This window comes from Lethenteron reissneri, unplaced genomic scaffold (assembly GCF_015708825.2).
Source record: "Lethenteron reissneri isolate LAM-NWPU_2019-01 unplaced genomic scaffold, ASM1570882v1 scaffold_1132, whole genome shotgun sequence".
NCBI lineage: Eukaryota > Metazoa > Chordata > Hyperoartia > Petromyzontiformes > Petromyzontidae > Lethenteron > Lethenteron reissneri.
In genome coordinates, this window is record NW_026890819.1 from 58,582 (window position 1) to 75,951 (window position 17,370).

The 17,370-nt window shown below is 55.0% G+C and overlaps 1 protein-coding gene across 1 annotated transcript; it reads left to right on the forward strand.

The window, feature by feature from the left end:
* Window positions 1–2,387: 2,387 nt before the first annotated feature.
* On the forward strand, window positions 2,388–16,797 carry LOC133361541 (cadherin-2-like; the record flags this gene model as incomplete). The annotated part of the gene is given in 15 exon segments (XM_061580469.1): window positions 2,388–2,692; window positions 4,645–4,830; window positions 6,550–6,699; window positions 7,739–7,883; window positions 8,758–8,930; window positions 10,063–10,174; window positions 10,177–10,199; window positions 10,768–10,953; window positions 12,156–12,263; window positions 13,290–13,432; window positions 14,441–14,586; window positions 14,744–14,977; window positions 15,795–16,037; window positions 16,174–16,309; window positions 16,609–16,797. Coding segments are annotated over 15 exon segments (2,252 nt in total), but the record flags the coding sequence as incomplete, so codon positions are not given.
* Window positions 16,798–17,370: the final 573 nt, after the last annotated feature.

Genomic DNA, 17,370 nt, shown 5'->3' on the forward strand with positions numbered 1-17,370 from the left:
ACACTACAGGTGGGTTTTTACTGGTAGGAACGAAGTGAACCAGCCTACAATAGATTATATCGTCCGTCCGTCCGATGTCCGATTAGGTGTAGCAACATCGCCCCCTACTGCAAACACTTGGCAGGACCCTACAAAAACCTTTAGACTCAGTGAGGCTTTCCTGGCTAAACAAGTGTAACATTCCCTTATAATTCCCTGAGATTGTTTTTAATTAAAACATTTAAATTAACAATTAACTCACAGCGGCCTAAAGCCTACAGCTAGGCCTAAAGCCTAGAACTAGGCCTCAAACTCTCCCTTCGTATCGTACCCCCGCCATTTCATTTTAATATAGCCATTCATTTGTTCGTTCCTACCAGCCCAGCCCGCAGGGACCTGTTAACTAGTGACACACGAAATGTAGTGTCGTGCATCTTTGCTTCGTTCTCTCGCTTCGAGGCTTGCGTGTGGCGTGCGTCGCACACACACGCTCAGTCGTAGAACGAGGTGATGGCAGGAGGCACCGTCTTCCCCCTTGGTTGCTGTCGAGTTCACGTCACCACTCGGGGCCCCCCCCCTCTCAGGACCACACCGCCGCACGACCCGTCCCAGACGCGACCTTGTCCTACGTTGCACCGACGGCATCGACCGCGACAGCCAACTACTGCCTGGCCACGCAGTGATCGGGCGAAAGCGGGAGCGACGAGAGCAGCGACGACGACAGCGACGACGACAAGTCCGTTCAATTCCCCCTTAATTAAAACATGCTTAAGCTCATTCTCAGCAAGTTTACAATGTTCTAATCGGCCGTATTCTCTCCACGCTGACTTCACCCTCCTGCAATGCCACGTTTGGGTACACTGCTCTCGATGAAACTAAAATCTATCTCGGCAGTCGGAGAGAGAGCGCCACCAGCAGCGCCACCGAGCAAGGGTGTCAGCTGCCAGCGGACAAGCGGCGAGCGCTGTCGAGGACCTTGAAAGACAAGCGTCGTGCCGACTGTGCTCATCCGGCAGGGGAGAGCGCCGTGGGTTTGACCCACACGCACCAGCCAGCACCAGCTGGGAACCAAGACAAGAGTGAGGAACGGCGACCAGCGGACAAGCCGCGGGTCGCTACTTGACGACGCAATCGTCGCGCCGATGATTCTCGCGCGCTAATTCTCTTTGTTGCTTGAAATTGTACTCGCTGTTGGGGGTACGTGTAGAGCGATCGTGCGTATCTTTGTGAGTCTTAACACACACACACTCAACACACACACACTCAACACACACTCAACACACACACACTCAACACTCACACATTCAACACACTCAACACACACTCAACACACACACACTCAACACACACTCAACACACACACACTCAACACTCACACACTCAACACACACTCACTCAACACTCACACACTCAACACACTCAACACACACACTCAACACACACACACACTCAACACACACTCAACACACACACACTCAACACACACACACACTCAACACACACACACTCAACACACACACACTCAACACACACTCAACACACTCAACCCCCCCCCCCCCCCTTTATCCCCCCTCCCCCGCAGCGAATCAGCGGTGAGGTGACGTCACCCAGGTGCAGCCCCTCCCCCTTTACCCCCCCCTCCCCTGGTCACACGGGAAGTGACGTCACCCCATGGGCTGCCCCTCCCCCTTATCCCCCCTCCCCTGGTCACACGGGAAGTGACGTCACCCCATGGGCTGCCCCTCCCCCTTATCCCCCCTCCCCTGGTCACACGGGAAGTGACGTCACCCAGGTGCTGCCCCTCCCCCTTCATCCCCCCCTCCCCTGGTCACACGGGAAGTGACGTCACCCAGGTGCTGCCCCTCCCCCTTCATCCCCCCTCCCCTGGTCACACGGGAAGTGACGTCACCCCAGGTGTTGCCCCTCCCCCTTTATCCCGCTCCCCTGGTCACACGGGAAGTGACGTCACCCCAGGTGCTGCCCCTCCCCCTTTATCCCCCCTCCCCTGGTCACACGGGAAGTGACGTCACCCCAGGGGCTGCCCCTCCCCCTTTATCCCCCCTCCCCCGCAGCGAATCAGCGGTGAGGTGACGTCACCCCAGGTGATGCCCCTCCCCTTTATCCCCCCGCAGCGAATCAGTGGTGCCATTCGTCACACCGGACGTGACGTCACCCAGGTGCTGCCCCTCCCCCCACCCTCCCCTGGTCACACGGGAAGTGACGTCACCAGGTGCTGCCCCTCCCCCCACCCTCCCCTGGTCACACGGGAAGTGACGTCACCCAGGTACTGCTCCTCCCCTTTATCCCCCTGGTCACACCGGAAGTGACGTCATCAGGCGCTGCCCCTCCCCCCACCCTCCTCTCTTAGCTTCGCGCCATTTCCCCTGCGGACGCAGTCGCTGAGAGGAGCCCCCTTAGACCCCCTTAGACCCCCTCGCAGACCCGCAGGGATCCCTTCGCGAGACCAGGGAACAACCCCCTCGCCACCACCACCACCACCCACAACAACAACAACAATCAGGGAGCCTTGCAAACAGCAGCAGCCTCCATCGCTGCTGAGACTGGAGAGCTCCCTTCTCTGAGGTGATCCTGAGGTGATTCAGGGACCCCCCGCCGCGAAAAGTGAACCCCCAAAATGAGGGGACTACTGCTACTACTAAGTCTGCTGCTGCTGCACACAGGGAGAGGCGAGGAACAGAGCAGCAAGTGTCAGGTAACGGGGCCTCTTACCCCCCAACGCATCCTCATGCCCCCTCACTCTGAGGTGATTTCGGTAGTCACCGTGTAGGTGAAACATTAAAGTTAATAAAATAAAATAAAAATTACGACGTTTAGGAGGAAAAAAAAGCTTCCGAAACGTCGTGATTTTTATTTTCGGTAAAGTCACGTTGGTAAAATATTAAAGTTAATAAAAATAAATAAAAATCACGACGTTTCGGATGACGGAAGCTTGTGTTGCCTCCGAAACGTGATTTTTATTTTATTTTACTTTTATTAATTTTATTTTATTAATCTCATACTCTCAGGTGCTTTCGGTAAAGTCACCGCGTAGGTAAAACATTAAAATTAATTAAAATATAATAAAAATCACGACGTTTCGGCGGCAACACAAGCCTCCGTCATCCGAAACGTCGTGATTTTTATTTTATTTTTTATTAATTTTTATTCTATTTTACTTTTATTAACTTTAATGTTTCACCTAGACGGTAACTTTACCGAAAACAGCAAAGAGTATGAGTCCTTGCAGTCACGAAAGCTTCAAATCTCGCATCCTTATCCCCTTCATCCCCTTTTCAAGATCGTTCGTCAGCAACCCACCCCCTTAGAAGCGCCCGCTCGCTCTCCACGCATCCCCCTCGTCCCCTTTTGCTGCCTATGGGGCCGTCCATAAATGACGTCACGCGATTTTTGACACCCCCCCCTCGTGACATGACGTCACAAAAGTCAGACCTCCCCCCCTCTCAATTATGACGTCATAAAACTCTGCCCCCCCCCTTGTCACATGACGTCACAAAAAGTCAGACCTCCCCCCCTCAATTATGACGTCATAAAGCTCTGCCCCCCCTTGTCACATGACGTCACAAAAAGTCAGACCTCCCCCTCTCAATTATGACGTCATAAAGCTCTGCCCCCCCTCGTCACATGACGTCACAAAAGTCAGACCTCCCCCCTCTCAATTATGACGTCATAAAAGTCTGCCCCCCCCTCGTCACATGACGTCACAAAAAGTCAGACCCCCCCCTCAATTATGACGTCATAAAGCTCTGCCCCCCCTCGTCACATGACGTCACAAAAGTCAGACCTCCCCCTCTCAATTATGACGTCATAAAACTCTGCCCCCCCTCGTCACATGACGTCACAAAAAGTCAGACCTCCCCCCCCTCTCAATTATGACGTCATAAAGCTCTGCCCCCCCCCCTCGTCACATGACGTCACAAAAAGTCAGACCCCCCCCTCAATTATGACGTCATAAAACTCTGCCCCCCTCGTGACATGACGTCACAAAAGTCAGACCCCCCCCTCTCAATTATGACGTCATAAAGCTCTGCCCCCCCCCCCTCGTGACATGACGTCACAAAAGTCAGACCCCCCCTCTCAATTATGACGTCATAAAGCTCTGCCCCCCCCCTCGTGACATGACGTCACAAAAGTCAGACCCCCCCTCTCTCAATTATGACGTCACAAAGCTCTGCCTCCCCCCCTCGTCACATGACGTCACAAAAAGTCAGACCTCCCCCCCTCAATTATGACGTCATAAAACTAATGTTTACAATCCTACTCATTGACATGTAAATGTTTTCCCTACCCCCTCCCTCTCTCTGCCTCCGCCCCCCTCTGTCTATTTAAGGCCTCGCCACAGAGACGATCACCCCTCTCTGTGCCTGTGTTGCTCTTTCTCTCTGTGTATCTTGGTGATGTCTGTCTGCTTATATGTCTGTCTATAGATTTATGGTTAGATTCTATGTCGCTATTTCATTATACCTGACGACGATTGCTTGTGTTGCAATCGAAACGTCGTATGCTATTTAATTTATTATTTTATCTATACACGTGACTTTACCGAAAGAACCAAAGAATAATTCCTGCAGTCACGAAAACTCCAAAAATTAAGATTGTCCCAACAGAGTCGCCGCGCCCCTGCCCCTCCGCCGCTTTGCCTCGCAGGGAAAGATGGAGCGCCAGCAGCAGGAGGAGGAGGAGGTGGAGGTGGTGGGCGTCGTCGGCGCTGCGGGGGAAGAGGGCGGCGTCGTCCTGTTCCAGCGGCAGCGCCGGCAGAAGCGCAACTGGCTCATCCCGGCAATCAGCGTCGCCGAAAACGACCGCGGTCCCTTCCCCAAGCATCTGGTTCAGGTAAAGGCCTCCCCCCTCCCCTCTTCCCTCCCCTCACCCCCTCTACCCCCAGAGCCGGCTCAGCCGCTAAGCGACCCTTGCGATTGCAAAGGGCCCCGTGGCCAGCAGAGGGCCCCCTAGAGTCACTGCTAGCGAGTGGGTGAAAAAAATGATACATCAAAGGGGCCTCCAACCAAATTTTGCTTAGGGCCATCAAAGGTCTAGGGCCGGTTCTGTCTACCCCCATAACCCTCCCCCGCCGGCGTTGAAGTTGACTAGCGCTGTCGCGGCGGTCGTGACGGCGGTGGCGGCAGTTCGGCGGTGGTGACGCGGCTCTCACCTCGCGGCAAGGAAGGTGGTCCTGGGTTCGATCCGTGCTGCCTACGTTTAACCCCCTGTTTCGGCAGTGTGTGAATGTCATGCGTTTGGTGAGTGTAAGGGTGAATGTGTGTGTGCATGTGGCTAAAACACAGCAAGTTGGTACAGTAGGGGGCACAGGTGGTGCATCAGCCAGTCATCTCGGTCATCTCGGTCAGTCGACCCGTGGCACCTGCTGGGTCTGCCCCGTGACCTCCTGCCAGCAGGTGTTCGACACTTCACGTGGCAGCCTCAAGGTGCACTTGGCCTGGCACAAGCGTCGTGGTGACGTCACCGCCACTTAGTGGCGAATGGCGGTTGTTGTTGTTGGGGTTTGTGGTGGTGTATTTAGCATGCCATACATCAGCATGCGATGTTTGTGTGTGTGTGTGTACGCATGTATATATGTTGGCGGAGCTGTTGCCAATTGGTTAGCACGCACTACGCTCTGATTTCCACTTACAGCTCACACGCAGTGACGGTGATCTGAACCTTGGTCTCAAATAAGTACCCGGTGCGATGTATAACCGTCTCCACTGGAGAGACAAAGGCGGCCGGGTGTGTTGGTAACTGCATATCACACCCCCTCGCGCGCCACGCCGGCCTTCATGTTTGCTGCTGCTTGCAAACTGCACTTGCCCCAGCAGTCTGTTGAAGGCTATCCGGGGTACCTTTGCGTACGTGTATCCACGCGATGTTCGAGCGTAGCTATCGTGTAGGTCAGGGCTCGGGAACCTTTTTGACTGGGAGAGCCGTAAAAGCCAAATATTTCTAAATATATTTCATTGAGAGCCATATAGTGTAATTTTTAACGAATAATAAATTAAATACCGATTTAAAGCTTTCGTGACTGCAGGGATTCATCTTCTTGGTTCTTTCTGTAAAGTAACGTAGAAGGGAAGTAATAAAATAATAAAAATAAAACATTTTATTTTATTATGTTTTATTTTATTATTTTATTACTTCCCTTCTACGTGACTTTAGCGAAAGAACCAAGAAGATAAATTAAATGTCTTACTTTTAATGCGACTTCTGGTGCCGCGTGGTTTTGCTGATGGCCTTGTGTAGTCTGGTTCGTACGACGTGGTGAGGTTGAGCTTCGTGCAGGCATTGAGGCCCCGTGCCCCGTGAAATTTATCTTCAAAACTTATTTCTGTTTACTTAACAATGACACGGTATTATTAATCAATATCACAAGTATTTTAAAATGAGTTCCAAACTGATTTTTGTATTTTTTTTTCAACTCAAAATTGTCTGGGAGCCATATGCCGTCACCAGAAGAGCCATATATGGCTCGCGAGCCACAGGTTCTCGACCGCTGGTGCAGAGCGTAACGCCGCCCCCTGCCGCCTCCCCTGCGCCTTCGCACGTGCGCCCCCACAGATAAAATCGAACGCGCACGGGAAAGTGCACTACAGCATCGTGGGGCCTGGCGCCGACCTGAACCCCATCGGGGTTTTCATCGTGGACTCCGTGACCGGGCGCCTCTCCGTCACCAAGACCCTGGACCGCGAGCTCGTCGCAGAGTATCTGGTGAGGCACGCACGCACGCACCACACACCCCCCGTGTGTGTTGGCGTAGCGAGGTCCAGGCCTCTATTGTGGAGTTTTACTGGTAGGAACAAAGTGAACCAGCCTACAATAGATTATATCGTCCGTCCGTCCGATGTCCGATTAGGTGTAGCAACATCGCCCCGCTACTGCAAACACTTGGCAGGACCCTACAAAAACCTTTAGACTCAGTGAGGCTTTCCTGGCTAAACAAGTGTAACATTCCCTTATAATTCCCTGAGATAGCTTTTTAATTAAAAAACCTTTAGACTCAGTGAGGCTTTCCTGGCTAAACAAGTGTAACATTCCCTTATAATTCCCTGAGATTGCTTTTAATTAAAACATTTAAATTAACAATTAACTCACAGCGGCCTAAAGCCTACAGCTAGGCCTAAAGCCTAGAACTAGGCCTCAAACTCTCCCTTCGTATCGTACCCCCGCCATTTCATTTTATTATAGCCATTCATTTGTTCGTTCCTACCAGCCCAGCCCGCAGGGACCTGTTCTCAAATGTCCTGTCCCCCGGGCCACTCGGTCAATGTCAACATTTCCGGGATGCAAGCCCCTCCCGCTACCTGGTGGCAAAAACATTAAATTCTCTAAGTACCAATATTACTCAATTATATTCATATTACCGCGACATTAAAAGAACCTTAACGCGGCTAGAACGGTTTTGTTTTTTTTTCGCGGAGAATTTAGATCTCGGGGTTCGGGTAATTCAATCGGGGCGGTTTACCTAATTTCATTTACAATTTTCAATATCACGAGTAAAATATTAACGTCCGAAACAAAAGGCGTCAACGTTTGCGGATCAACCTGCAATCGGCTTCGCAGCCCAGCTGACCTCCAGGAGTACCGTCGCGGTTCGTCGGTGGTCCAGGTACTACTCTCAGAGAACCACTACGTTGTGTGTGTGTTGCGTGTATGTTGCGTGTGCGTTGCGTGTGCGTTGCGTGTGCGTTGCGTGTGCGTTGCGCGTGTGTTGCGTGTGCGTTGCGTGTGTGTTGCGTGCCCGCTGCAGCTGAAGGGCCACGCGGTGGATGTGAACGGGCATCCTGTGGAGAATCCCGTAGATCTCCTCATTAAAGTGATCGACCTCAACGACAACAGGCCCAACTTCGACGCGACCGTGTTCCAGGGCTCCGTGGATGAGGGCTCCCCACCAGGTGCGGCGTGCGGACGGGCACAGACGGGCGCGGCGGTGACGGGGGTGTGATAGTGACAGCACCTGCCTGGGTGTTTTGTAACAACGGACACTTCCACCCCCACAACTCTCAATTGGTGATAGGGCAGTTGTGGAGAGAGTGGAGAGCTTACCATACCTGGGCAGTGTGCTCATGACCAGCTCCGGTTTGACTCCACTCTCACAACTCTCAATTGGTGATAGGGCAGTTGTGGAGAGAGTGGAGAGTTTCTCATACCTGGGCAGTGTGCTCATGACCAGCTCCGGTTTGACTCCACTCCCACAACTCTCAATTGGTGATAGGGCAGTTGTGGAGAGAGTGGAGAGCTTACCCATACCTGGGCAATGTGCTCATGACCAGCTCCGGTTTGACAGCAGAGGTCTCGCTCTGAATCAGTCGAGCGGCATTATCTTTTCATCGGTTGCGTAACGCTGTGTGGTAGCTACCTGGTCTGTTGCGCCGCACGAAGCTTCAGGTCTTCTCGGACACAGTCATTCCCTCCCTTCTCTACGCTTGCGAAACGTGGACCCCCCTAATGGAACATCTTCGCCGGTTGGAAACATTTAGGCTTGCCTGCCTACGATTCATCCTGGGTTTGACCAGGCTGGATTGTGTGAGGAGCTCACGTATCCTTGAAAGATCTGGACAAAGTCCCATCCGTGAGCTCCTCCGGCATATGGCTGGGTCATGTAGCCCGCATGCCCAGTTACCGCATGCCGAAACAGCTTTTGTTTGGCCGGATCGAGGGGGCTAAACGGGCGCGGCACGGGCTAGAGAAGAGATGGAGTGAATATAATGTTTGTTCTTTAGAGTCACCATGTCCACGCATCCCTCCCTGCCCTCCCTCCCCCGGCAGGCACGCCAGTGATGACGGTAACGGCGAGTGACAAGGACGACGCCTTATCGGCCAACGGCATGATCCGCTACAGGATCTTGTCGCAGATTCCCAAGGTGCCCGTGGACCGCCTGTTCACCATCGACAACACCACAGGCGTCATCAGCACCATCGCCGCCGGGCTGGACCGCGAGGTGGGTCGTTGTCCCGCGGTAACCGCCGCCGATTGGCCGATGTCGGTCCGGGGGGTGGTGGCTAATCTCTGGGGTTGTGTGTACGGTGTTACACTCGTGTTGTCGGTGTGTATATGCACGTACGTTGAGCGTCTGTCGCGCACCGTACGTCGTAGACGACCGCGCTGAACGGAGGTGCGAGGGAAGGGCGACAGGCTTAACACGAAAAGCGGATCTGAAGAAACGAGTTTTCAGCTGCAGTGGCTTCTTAATTCTAAAGCTTTCGTGACTGCGGGGATTCATCTTCTTGGTTCTTTCGGTAAAGTCACGTAGAAGGGAAATAATAATAGAAATAATATAAATATTAAACAATGTAAATTCTCACGACGTTTCGACTGCAACACAAGCAGCAATCGTCATCAGGTGCGAAATCCACAGCAAGACAATTTGAAAAAAGTGACGGTTTTTACAATCGTGATTTGAAGCTTCCGTGGCTGCAGGAATCCATACTCTTTGGTTCATTCGGTAAAGTCACGTGGGTAGAAAATTACCAATATTTAAAAATGAAAGGTTCAGCAGTTCCACTGCTGAATTATTATTTTCCACCCGAGGACGACCGCTTGTGTTGGGATCGAAACGTCGTGACATTATTCTTATTTTGTTTTCTAAAGAACCAAAGAGTATATTATATACATTTTATTATTCATCATTGATCAGTTCTAGATTTTAAGCTTTCGTGACTGCAAGGATTCATATGCTTAGGTTTTTTCGGTAAAGTCACGTGACTTTACTGAAAAAACCTAAGAATATGGCTTCTTAATGTTGTGTGCCGCGCGTATCGGAAGCGACGGTGTCGCGGCCAGCGCGCTCCGCTACGAACCCGGGCACCCGAGTTCGATTCGACACTGGTGACGGTCGACTCGGCCTCAAACGAGTAGCTGCTGCAGCGTGCAAACATCCCCACTGGGGAGACAAAGGCGGCCGGGCGTGGTGCTGGCCACCCGCCTCCTCCTCGTGCGACGTGCCGGCCTTCCGCAGTTGCCGCTCGCTTAACGGCGCTTGCCCCAACAAAGTTCTGTTGAGGCTACACGAGGAATCCTTGTCCTCGTTTGTTGATCTTTAAGGGGTGTGTCTGTGTGCCCCGTCGATGTAGCGAACGCCGCAGTACATGCTGGTGGTGCAGGCCTCGGACATGGAGGGTGACCCGGACATTGGCCTCAAGAACATGGCCACCGCCATCGTCACCGTCGCCGACAAAAACGACAATCCCCCGAGTTTACGGGCATAACCGTACGCACCGCGCCACCACACTCACCGTGCCACCACACTCACCGTGCCACCACGCTCACCGCGCCACCACGCTCACCGTGCCACCACACGCACCGTGCCACCACACTCACCGCGCCACCACACTCACCGTGCCACCACACGCACCGTGCCACCACACGCACCGTGCCACCACACTCACCGCGCCACCACACTCACCGTGCCACCACACGCACCGTGCCACCACACTCACCGTGCCACCACACATAGCTCCGTGTGGGGCCTTACCTGGTCAAATATTTATTCTAGATTTGAAGCTTTCGTGACTGCAATGCTTCATATTCTTAGGTTTTTTCGGTAAAGTCACCTTGTAGGTAAAAACATTAAAAAGTAAAATAAAATAAAAATCACGACGTTTGTGTGTTGCCTCCGAAACGTCGTGATTTTTTTATTTTATTTTACTTTTTAATGTTTTTACCGACACGGTGACTTTACCGAAAAAACCTAAGAATATAAATATTTATTATATTTTTGAGGCTAGCGGAACAATGACCTGACGACGCCCCCCCCCCCGTCACCGTCTCCGTCACAGTTCCGCGGCACGGCGCGCGAGAACGCGGTGAACGTGACGGTGACGACGCTGACGGTGACGGACACGGACGAGCCCGGCACGCCGGCGTGGCGGGCCCGCTACGTGGTGCGCGGCGGGGACCCCGGCAAGAACTTCGCCGTGGAGACCGACCCCCGCACCAACGACGGCAGGCTCTACGTCGTCAAGGTTAGGGGCGCGGTGGTGGGGGGAGGGGGGGGTCTGTCGCACACACTGCCGTGGCGGAGACGGTGATGGTGGTCGGGTAGTGACAGTGGTGATGGTGAGGTCGTGGTGGTGATGATATGGTGGTCATGGTGATGGGGTAACGTAGGTGATGAGGATGATGATGGGGTAGTGGTGGTGGTGGTGGTGGTGATAATATGAGGTGGTAATGGGGCAGTGGTGATGGTGATGATGATGGAGTAGTGGTGGCGATGATGGGGGTAGTGATGGTAATGGTCGTGGTGGCGGGGGAGGGTGATGCGGTGATAATGGTGATGGGAGTGGCGTCGCAATGTTGTTGATTGGGTGGCGATGGGGGAGAGGTGGCGTGGTGGTGGTGGTGATGCGTTGACAGGGTAGTGATGGTGAATGGGGTGGCTGATGGTGAAGCGAGGTTGACATGGCGATGGTGGTGATGGTCGCGTGATGACGATGATGATGATGATATTCTTAGGTTTTTTCGGTAAAGTCACCAGGTAGGTAAAAAACATTAAAAAGTAAAATAAAAAAATCACGACGTTTCGGAGGCAACACAAGCTTCCGTCTTCAGGTGGAACCGTCACAGCCACGACAGCCGTATCAAGTAAATGAGAGATTGCAGGAGCTACCACTCCGTTTATATAATGGTTGGAGAAAGTGGTGGGGCAAGGGCCGCATACTTACCATATTAATAAAAAGTATGCGGCCCTTGCCCCACCCCCTTCTCCAACCATTATATAAACGGAGTGGTAGCTCCTGCAATCTCTCATTTACTTGATACGGCTGTCGTGGCTGTGACGGTACCACCTGAAGACGGAAGCTTGTGTTGCCTCCGAAACGTCGTGATTTTTATTTTATTTTACTTTTTTATGTTTTTACCTACACGGTGACTTTACCGAAAAAACCTAAGAATATGAATCATTGCAGTCACGAAAGCTTCAAATCTATAAGAAGATGACGATGATAGTGATGGGGAGGTGGCAAGGCGAACTTCGTGGTGATGTTGCCGATGGGTGACGGCGGTTATGACGTGGGGACGGTGGTGGTGGTGGTGGTGGTGGCGACGGTGGCTGTCACGTGACTGGCGTTGCTGGTGACTGTGCAGCGGTCGTGGCGATGTTGGTGGCGATGACGCAGCGTTTGATTGTTGGGAGGGTAACGTTTGCGTGGTGTGTGTACGACCGCAGCCCCTGGACTTTGAGACCTCGTCGGTGTACAAGCTCGTCGTCGCCGCGGAGAACGAGGTTTCGCTTGAGAGCGCGCAGTTCGGACCGGCGAGCACCGCCACCGTCACCGTGAGTGCCCGTCACTTTGCGGCCCAGATGTTTAGTCCTCGCACCAGCGCAGAAACTGACACCACCTCAGACAGCAAAACTTTAGTCGTACCCATTTATTAGTCTAACACGTAGCAGGCTTTCGCGACCAATATTATTCACGATCAACGTGTTTGGGTTTAGATCGCCGCGTTATTTATAAATGTGTCGTAACCCTCCACCACCCGACACGGCCAATCAGTAAAAACGTGTCACGTTGACAAAAGACAAAATAGTTCACTGCTTTAGCCCCCACACCGGTGTGTTGAAGCCACAACGTTTACAATTTGAGTAGCGCTGTGACGTTTCGCTGGTAATTGCATCCAGCATCATCATCGCGCAATTCGCCAGAATGTTGAGGGGCTCTGCTGTGTCTCCCGTTCTTATATAGAGCAGCAGCAGCAGCAGGGTGACGTCATCGTTAACTCAAATTGTAAATGTTGTGGCTTCAACACACCGGTGGGGGCTAAAGCAGTGAACTAATTTGTCTTTTGTCAACGTGACACTTTTAAACCGATTGGCCGTGTCGGGTGGTGGAGGGTTACGACACATTTATAAATAACGCGGTGATCTAAACCCAAAAATGTTGATTGTGAATACCCATTTATTATTGATAATTTCCTCGGGCCAATGAGAGCGAATAACTCAAACGCCCCGATATTTAACTTGTTTCAAGTCCAGTAGACCTTTCTATCGCAATCGGTCCTGGGCCTCCCCCTAGGTCATCTCAGCCTGAAATGAGTACCTGGTGCGGTGTGTGAGCATAGCCACCGGGTGTTGACAAAGGTCGGCCGGGCGCAGTGCCGGCCACCCGCCCCCCCGACCTTCGTACAGGTGCTGCTCGCTCGCAGCACTCGTCCCCCCAACAGTCTGTCAGGGCGACACGCGGGGATCTCTCGTGACGGCCACACCACCTCCCGCACGACCGCCCGCCCCGTGCCCCCCCCCCCCCCCACTACCTTAACAGGCGCTCGCTAACAGCCCCTCGCCCCCCCCGCCCCCCGGTAGGTGACGGTGGAAGATGAGAACGAGGGGCCGGTGTTCGAGCCGCTGCTGAGCGAGGTGAAGCTTCCCGAGGGCCTCCCCGTGGGCCAGCGCGTGACCACCCTGGTGGCCCGCGACCCCGACACGGCGCAGAGGCAGGCCGTGCGGTGAGGCCTTCCCAGCAGGGGCGGTTTCTTCATTAGGGCGATTGGGCGACGCACCACCAATGTCATTCAACCACAGAGTCACGCTAGCCGTCACTGTGCCTCTGGATATAGTCCAATCAGCGTCATGTCACGTTCTGTGGAGTACCGCCTCTTTTTGGGCGATTTCACTCCGGCTGAGAATCGCCCCGAGTGTTCCCATAGACTTACATTCAAAGATGTTTTTTTTCGAACGGGGGCGCTGCAATGCATTCTCTACGGCTTCCGGGAGGGCTCGCACTAACGTGCTTACGTCATCATACGTAAGCACGTTTCATCCAACAATATAATTTGTCGCCACCTAGTGGAATCTTTAACAAAAGAAACTTGAGTGTATTGTATTAATAGTGAGTATAGAAACAAACAAGATGTATTGTAAGTCACTTTATTTTTCATTAATATTAATAAAGAAGTGAAGTTGCCTTTACATGCTTAAGCTGTTAATTTATCCATTGCATGGGTGGACCTTATCCTTATCAATCATCCAGACATTTGCCCCCCCCTGAGAGATTTTGCAGGAGCCGCCACTGTTTCCCAACCGTCCACTCCCGTCCGCTCCCGTCGCCGCCCCGGCCAGCCAACCCATCCTCCCACCCTCCGTGTCTGTGTGTGTGTGCGACTCACTCTCTGTTCGGCTGTGTGACACTCAGCTGTGTGAATCGCCTGTGTGAACTCTGTTCAGCCGAGTGACTCACCTCTTGTGTGCGACTCACTCTCTGTTCGGCTGTGTGACACTCAGCTGTGTGAATCGACTGTGTGAATTCTGTTCGGCCGAGCGACTCACCTCTTGTGTGCGACTCACTCTCTGTTCGGCTGTGTGACACTCAGCTGTGTGAATCGGCTGTGTGAATTCTGTTCGGCCGAGCGACTCACCTCTCTGTGTGCGACTCAATTCTGTTGACCTGTGCGAGACTCAGGTGCGCGCGCCTCACCTGTGCGTGCGTGTGGCTGCGCGATCGGTGCCGCGTGCAGCTACACGAAGCTTTGGGTGCCGGGCGACTGGCTGGACATCGACCCCGTGAGCGGCCAGGTGACCACCGCCGTGGTGCTTGACCGCGAGGCGGCCGCCCTGGTGCACGCCAACACCTACACGGCCACCTTCCTGGCCACGGATGACGGTGAGAGCTGCCCCCCCTCCCCACCGCGTGCCGTGCCGGCCTTCGCAGGTGCCGCTCGCACGCACGACGGCGCTTCGCCTCACCCGACGGCGCTTTGTAGAAGGCCGCTGACGAGTGCCGGGGGGTCTCTGTCGTCTCCGCGTGCCGGCGGGAGCAGGCAGCCCCGTCGCGAGCGGCACGGGGACGCTGGCGCTGCGGCTGTCGGACATCAACGACAACGCTCCGGTCGTCTGGCCCGACGAGGCCACCGCGTGCGGCGTGCCGGGCGGCGCCGCGGTCAACGTCACCGCCAGGGACGCCGACGAAGACTTCAACGGCAGCCCCTTCGGTTTCCGGCTGCCGCCCGGCAACCCCGCCCTCAACAACAACTGGACCGTCCACCGGCTCGACGGTGCGTGGTCACCACCCCCGCCCCGCCCCCCGTTGCCCGTGCTGCCCTTGAACTGCACCACCCGCACCCGTTCGCTTGCTCGCGATCGCGCGGCAATCGCTCGCTCGCCATCACGTCCTACGCTTGCACCGCCGCTCCCTGCCCGCTCTGCCCCCGCCTTGCTGCCGTTGGCCTGCGTTGTCAGCAGAGGAGGGCGGTGCAGCGTTGCACCTGCGACATGTCATCGTCCTTGCCCAGCCCACCGGTACCAAAGTAACTGAACGAGTGGTCCGTTTTTGTCAATCTGTACCCCGCGACTCATGGACAAGATCTTCTTGGTTCTTTCGGTAAAGTCGTCACGTAGAAGGGAAGTAATAAAATAATTCTCACGACGTTTCGGCCACAACGCAAGCAGCCGTCCTCAGGTGATTCAGACGCTGTCTCCCCGACAGACCTGGTCTTCACCTGAGGACGGCTGCTTGCGTTGTGGCCGAAACGTCGTGAAAATGATGTTATTATGTTTTATTTTTATTGTTTTATTATTATTTCCCTTCTACGTGACGACTTTACCGAAAGAACCAAGAAGATGAATCCCTGCAGTCACGAAAGAAGCTTTAAATTGAAATTCATCGACGAGAGTTGAGAAAATGTTTGCCGCCCCGACTCTTCGGATTCCTTCGGCGGTTTCCGAATGAGCGGCTGGTCGGGGCGTGGCCGAGAGCCGCGTCGTCATATTTTGTTTCCGGCAATGCGTACGCCGCCACGGGTTCCGCTTCACGCTCGCCGCTCGCACCGCGCTCTGCTCCCTACCCCCCCTCCCCTCCCGGCCGGCCTACAGGCAGCAGCTCGCGGCTGCGCGCGAGGGTTGCGCTGCCCGAGGGCATCTACTCGGTGCCGCTGCTCATCTCGGACTCGGGCTACCCCCCGGCTAGCGCCCTGTCGGAGCTCCGGTTGACGGTGTGCGCATGCGACCGGAACGGCGACTGCGTCGACCGCGTCGACCGCGCCGCCGGCGCCGGCCTCGGCATCGGCGCCGTCGCGTCCATCATCCTCAGCCTGCTGCTGCTGCTGCTGCTGCTCGGTGAGTCGTCGGCTTCGTCGGGGGGACCCGGTGCCGCGGACGTGGCCCCCCGGCACGGGGATCTGCGCGGCGCGATCGCCGTTGGTCGACGGAGGCTTTCGTGGTTTTTAACGGGGCGTGCTGTCCCGGCGTGCAGTCGTGGCGCTGCTCTCCGCGGTGCACAAGAGACGCCGCGGGCGGGACCTCGTCGCCAAGCGGCCGTTCTTCGACCACGACGTGCTGGACAACGTCTTCAACTACGACGAGGAGGGCGGGGGGGAGGAGGACCGGGGGTGAGAGGCGGCACGCCGCTCCACACACGACGCGCGGCGCGCTCGCGCGGCTAGGCGGTTCGTTTAGGCGGTGCGACGGTGCGGTGCGCCGGTGCGGTGAGACGGCGGCGGCGGCACGGCGAGTTTGTGGTGCGGCGAGACGGTGATGCGGGTTGGGGACAGTAGCGCCGTTTGACTGTCCAGCGAGAGACTCTCTCGCGGCGGCGGCGGTGCCTACGTGTTCCACAGCGCCGGCGCGGTGAAAAAACGGCGCGGTGAGCCGGCGTGACGGTGCGGTATTGCGTTCGCGGCGGCGGCAGGACTACGACCCCGGCGCAGGACTGCAGCTCCGTGAGCGAGCTGGCTTGCGACTCGGGGCGCCGTACCTCAGGGCCCGGCGTCGTGCACCACGCCGGACGAGTGGCCGTTGGTGGCCGGAGCCGTGCCACCCGTCCCGCCTCGGGTGGCAACCGGCAGCCCCAGTGTACATGGGCGACCTTCATCACGAGGTGGGTGGTGACAGGGGGGGGGGGGGAGAGGTGGCAAACGGTCGCACGGGAACGCAGGGGATGGAACCGCACACGACCGAACCCAGCGCCCGCGCAACAGTGGAACCCGCCGCCGCCATCGCCACCAACCATCACACACAGTTCACTGCCATCACCATTACCAACCATCACTTGCCATCACCACGGGCCATCACGCACACCAACCAGCACCATCATCACTGCCATCACCACACCATCACCATCATCACTGCCATCACCATCACCACCATCACCACCATCACCATCATCACTGCCATCACCACCATCACCACCATCACCACCATCACCATCATCACTGCCATCACCACCACCATCAGCATCACCACCACCATCACCACCACCATCACCATCATCACTGCCATCACCACCATCACCACCACCACCATCACCACCAATACTCACCTTCAGTAGTAATCTCAGCTACCACCATCACCAGAAATGAATCCACACGAGTCAATATGCTAATGAGCACTCGTCCCTCCCACCCACCTCATACACACACACAAGACAAAGATCCCCCGTGTAGCCTTAACA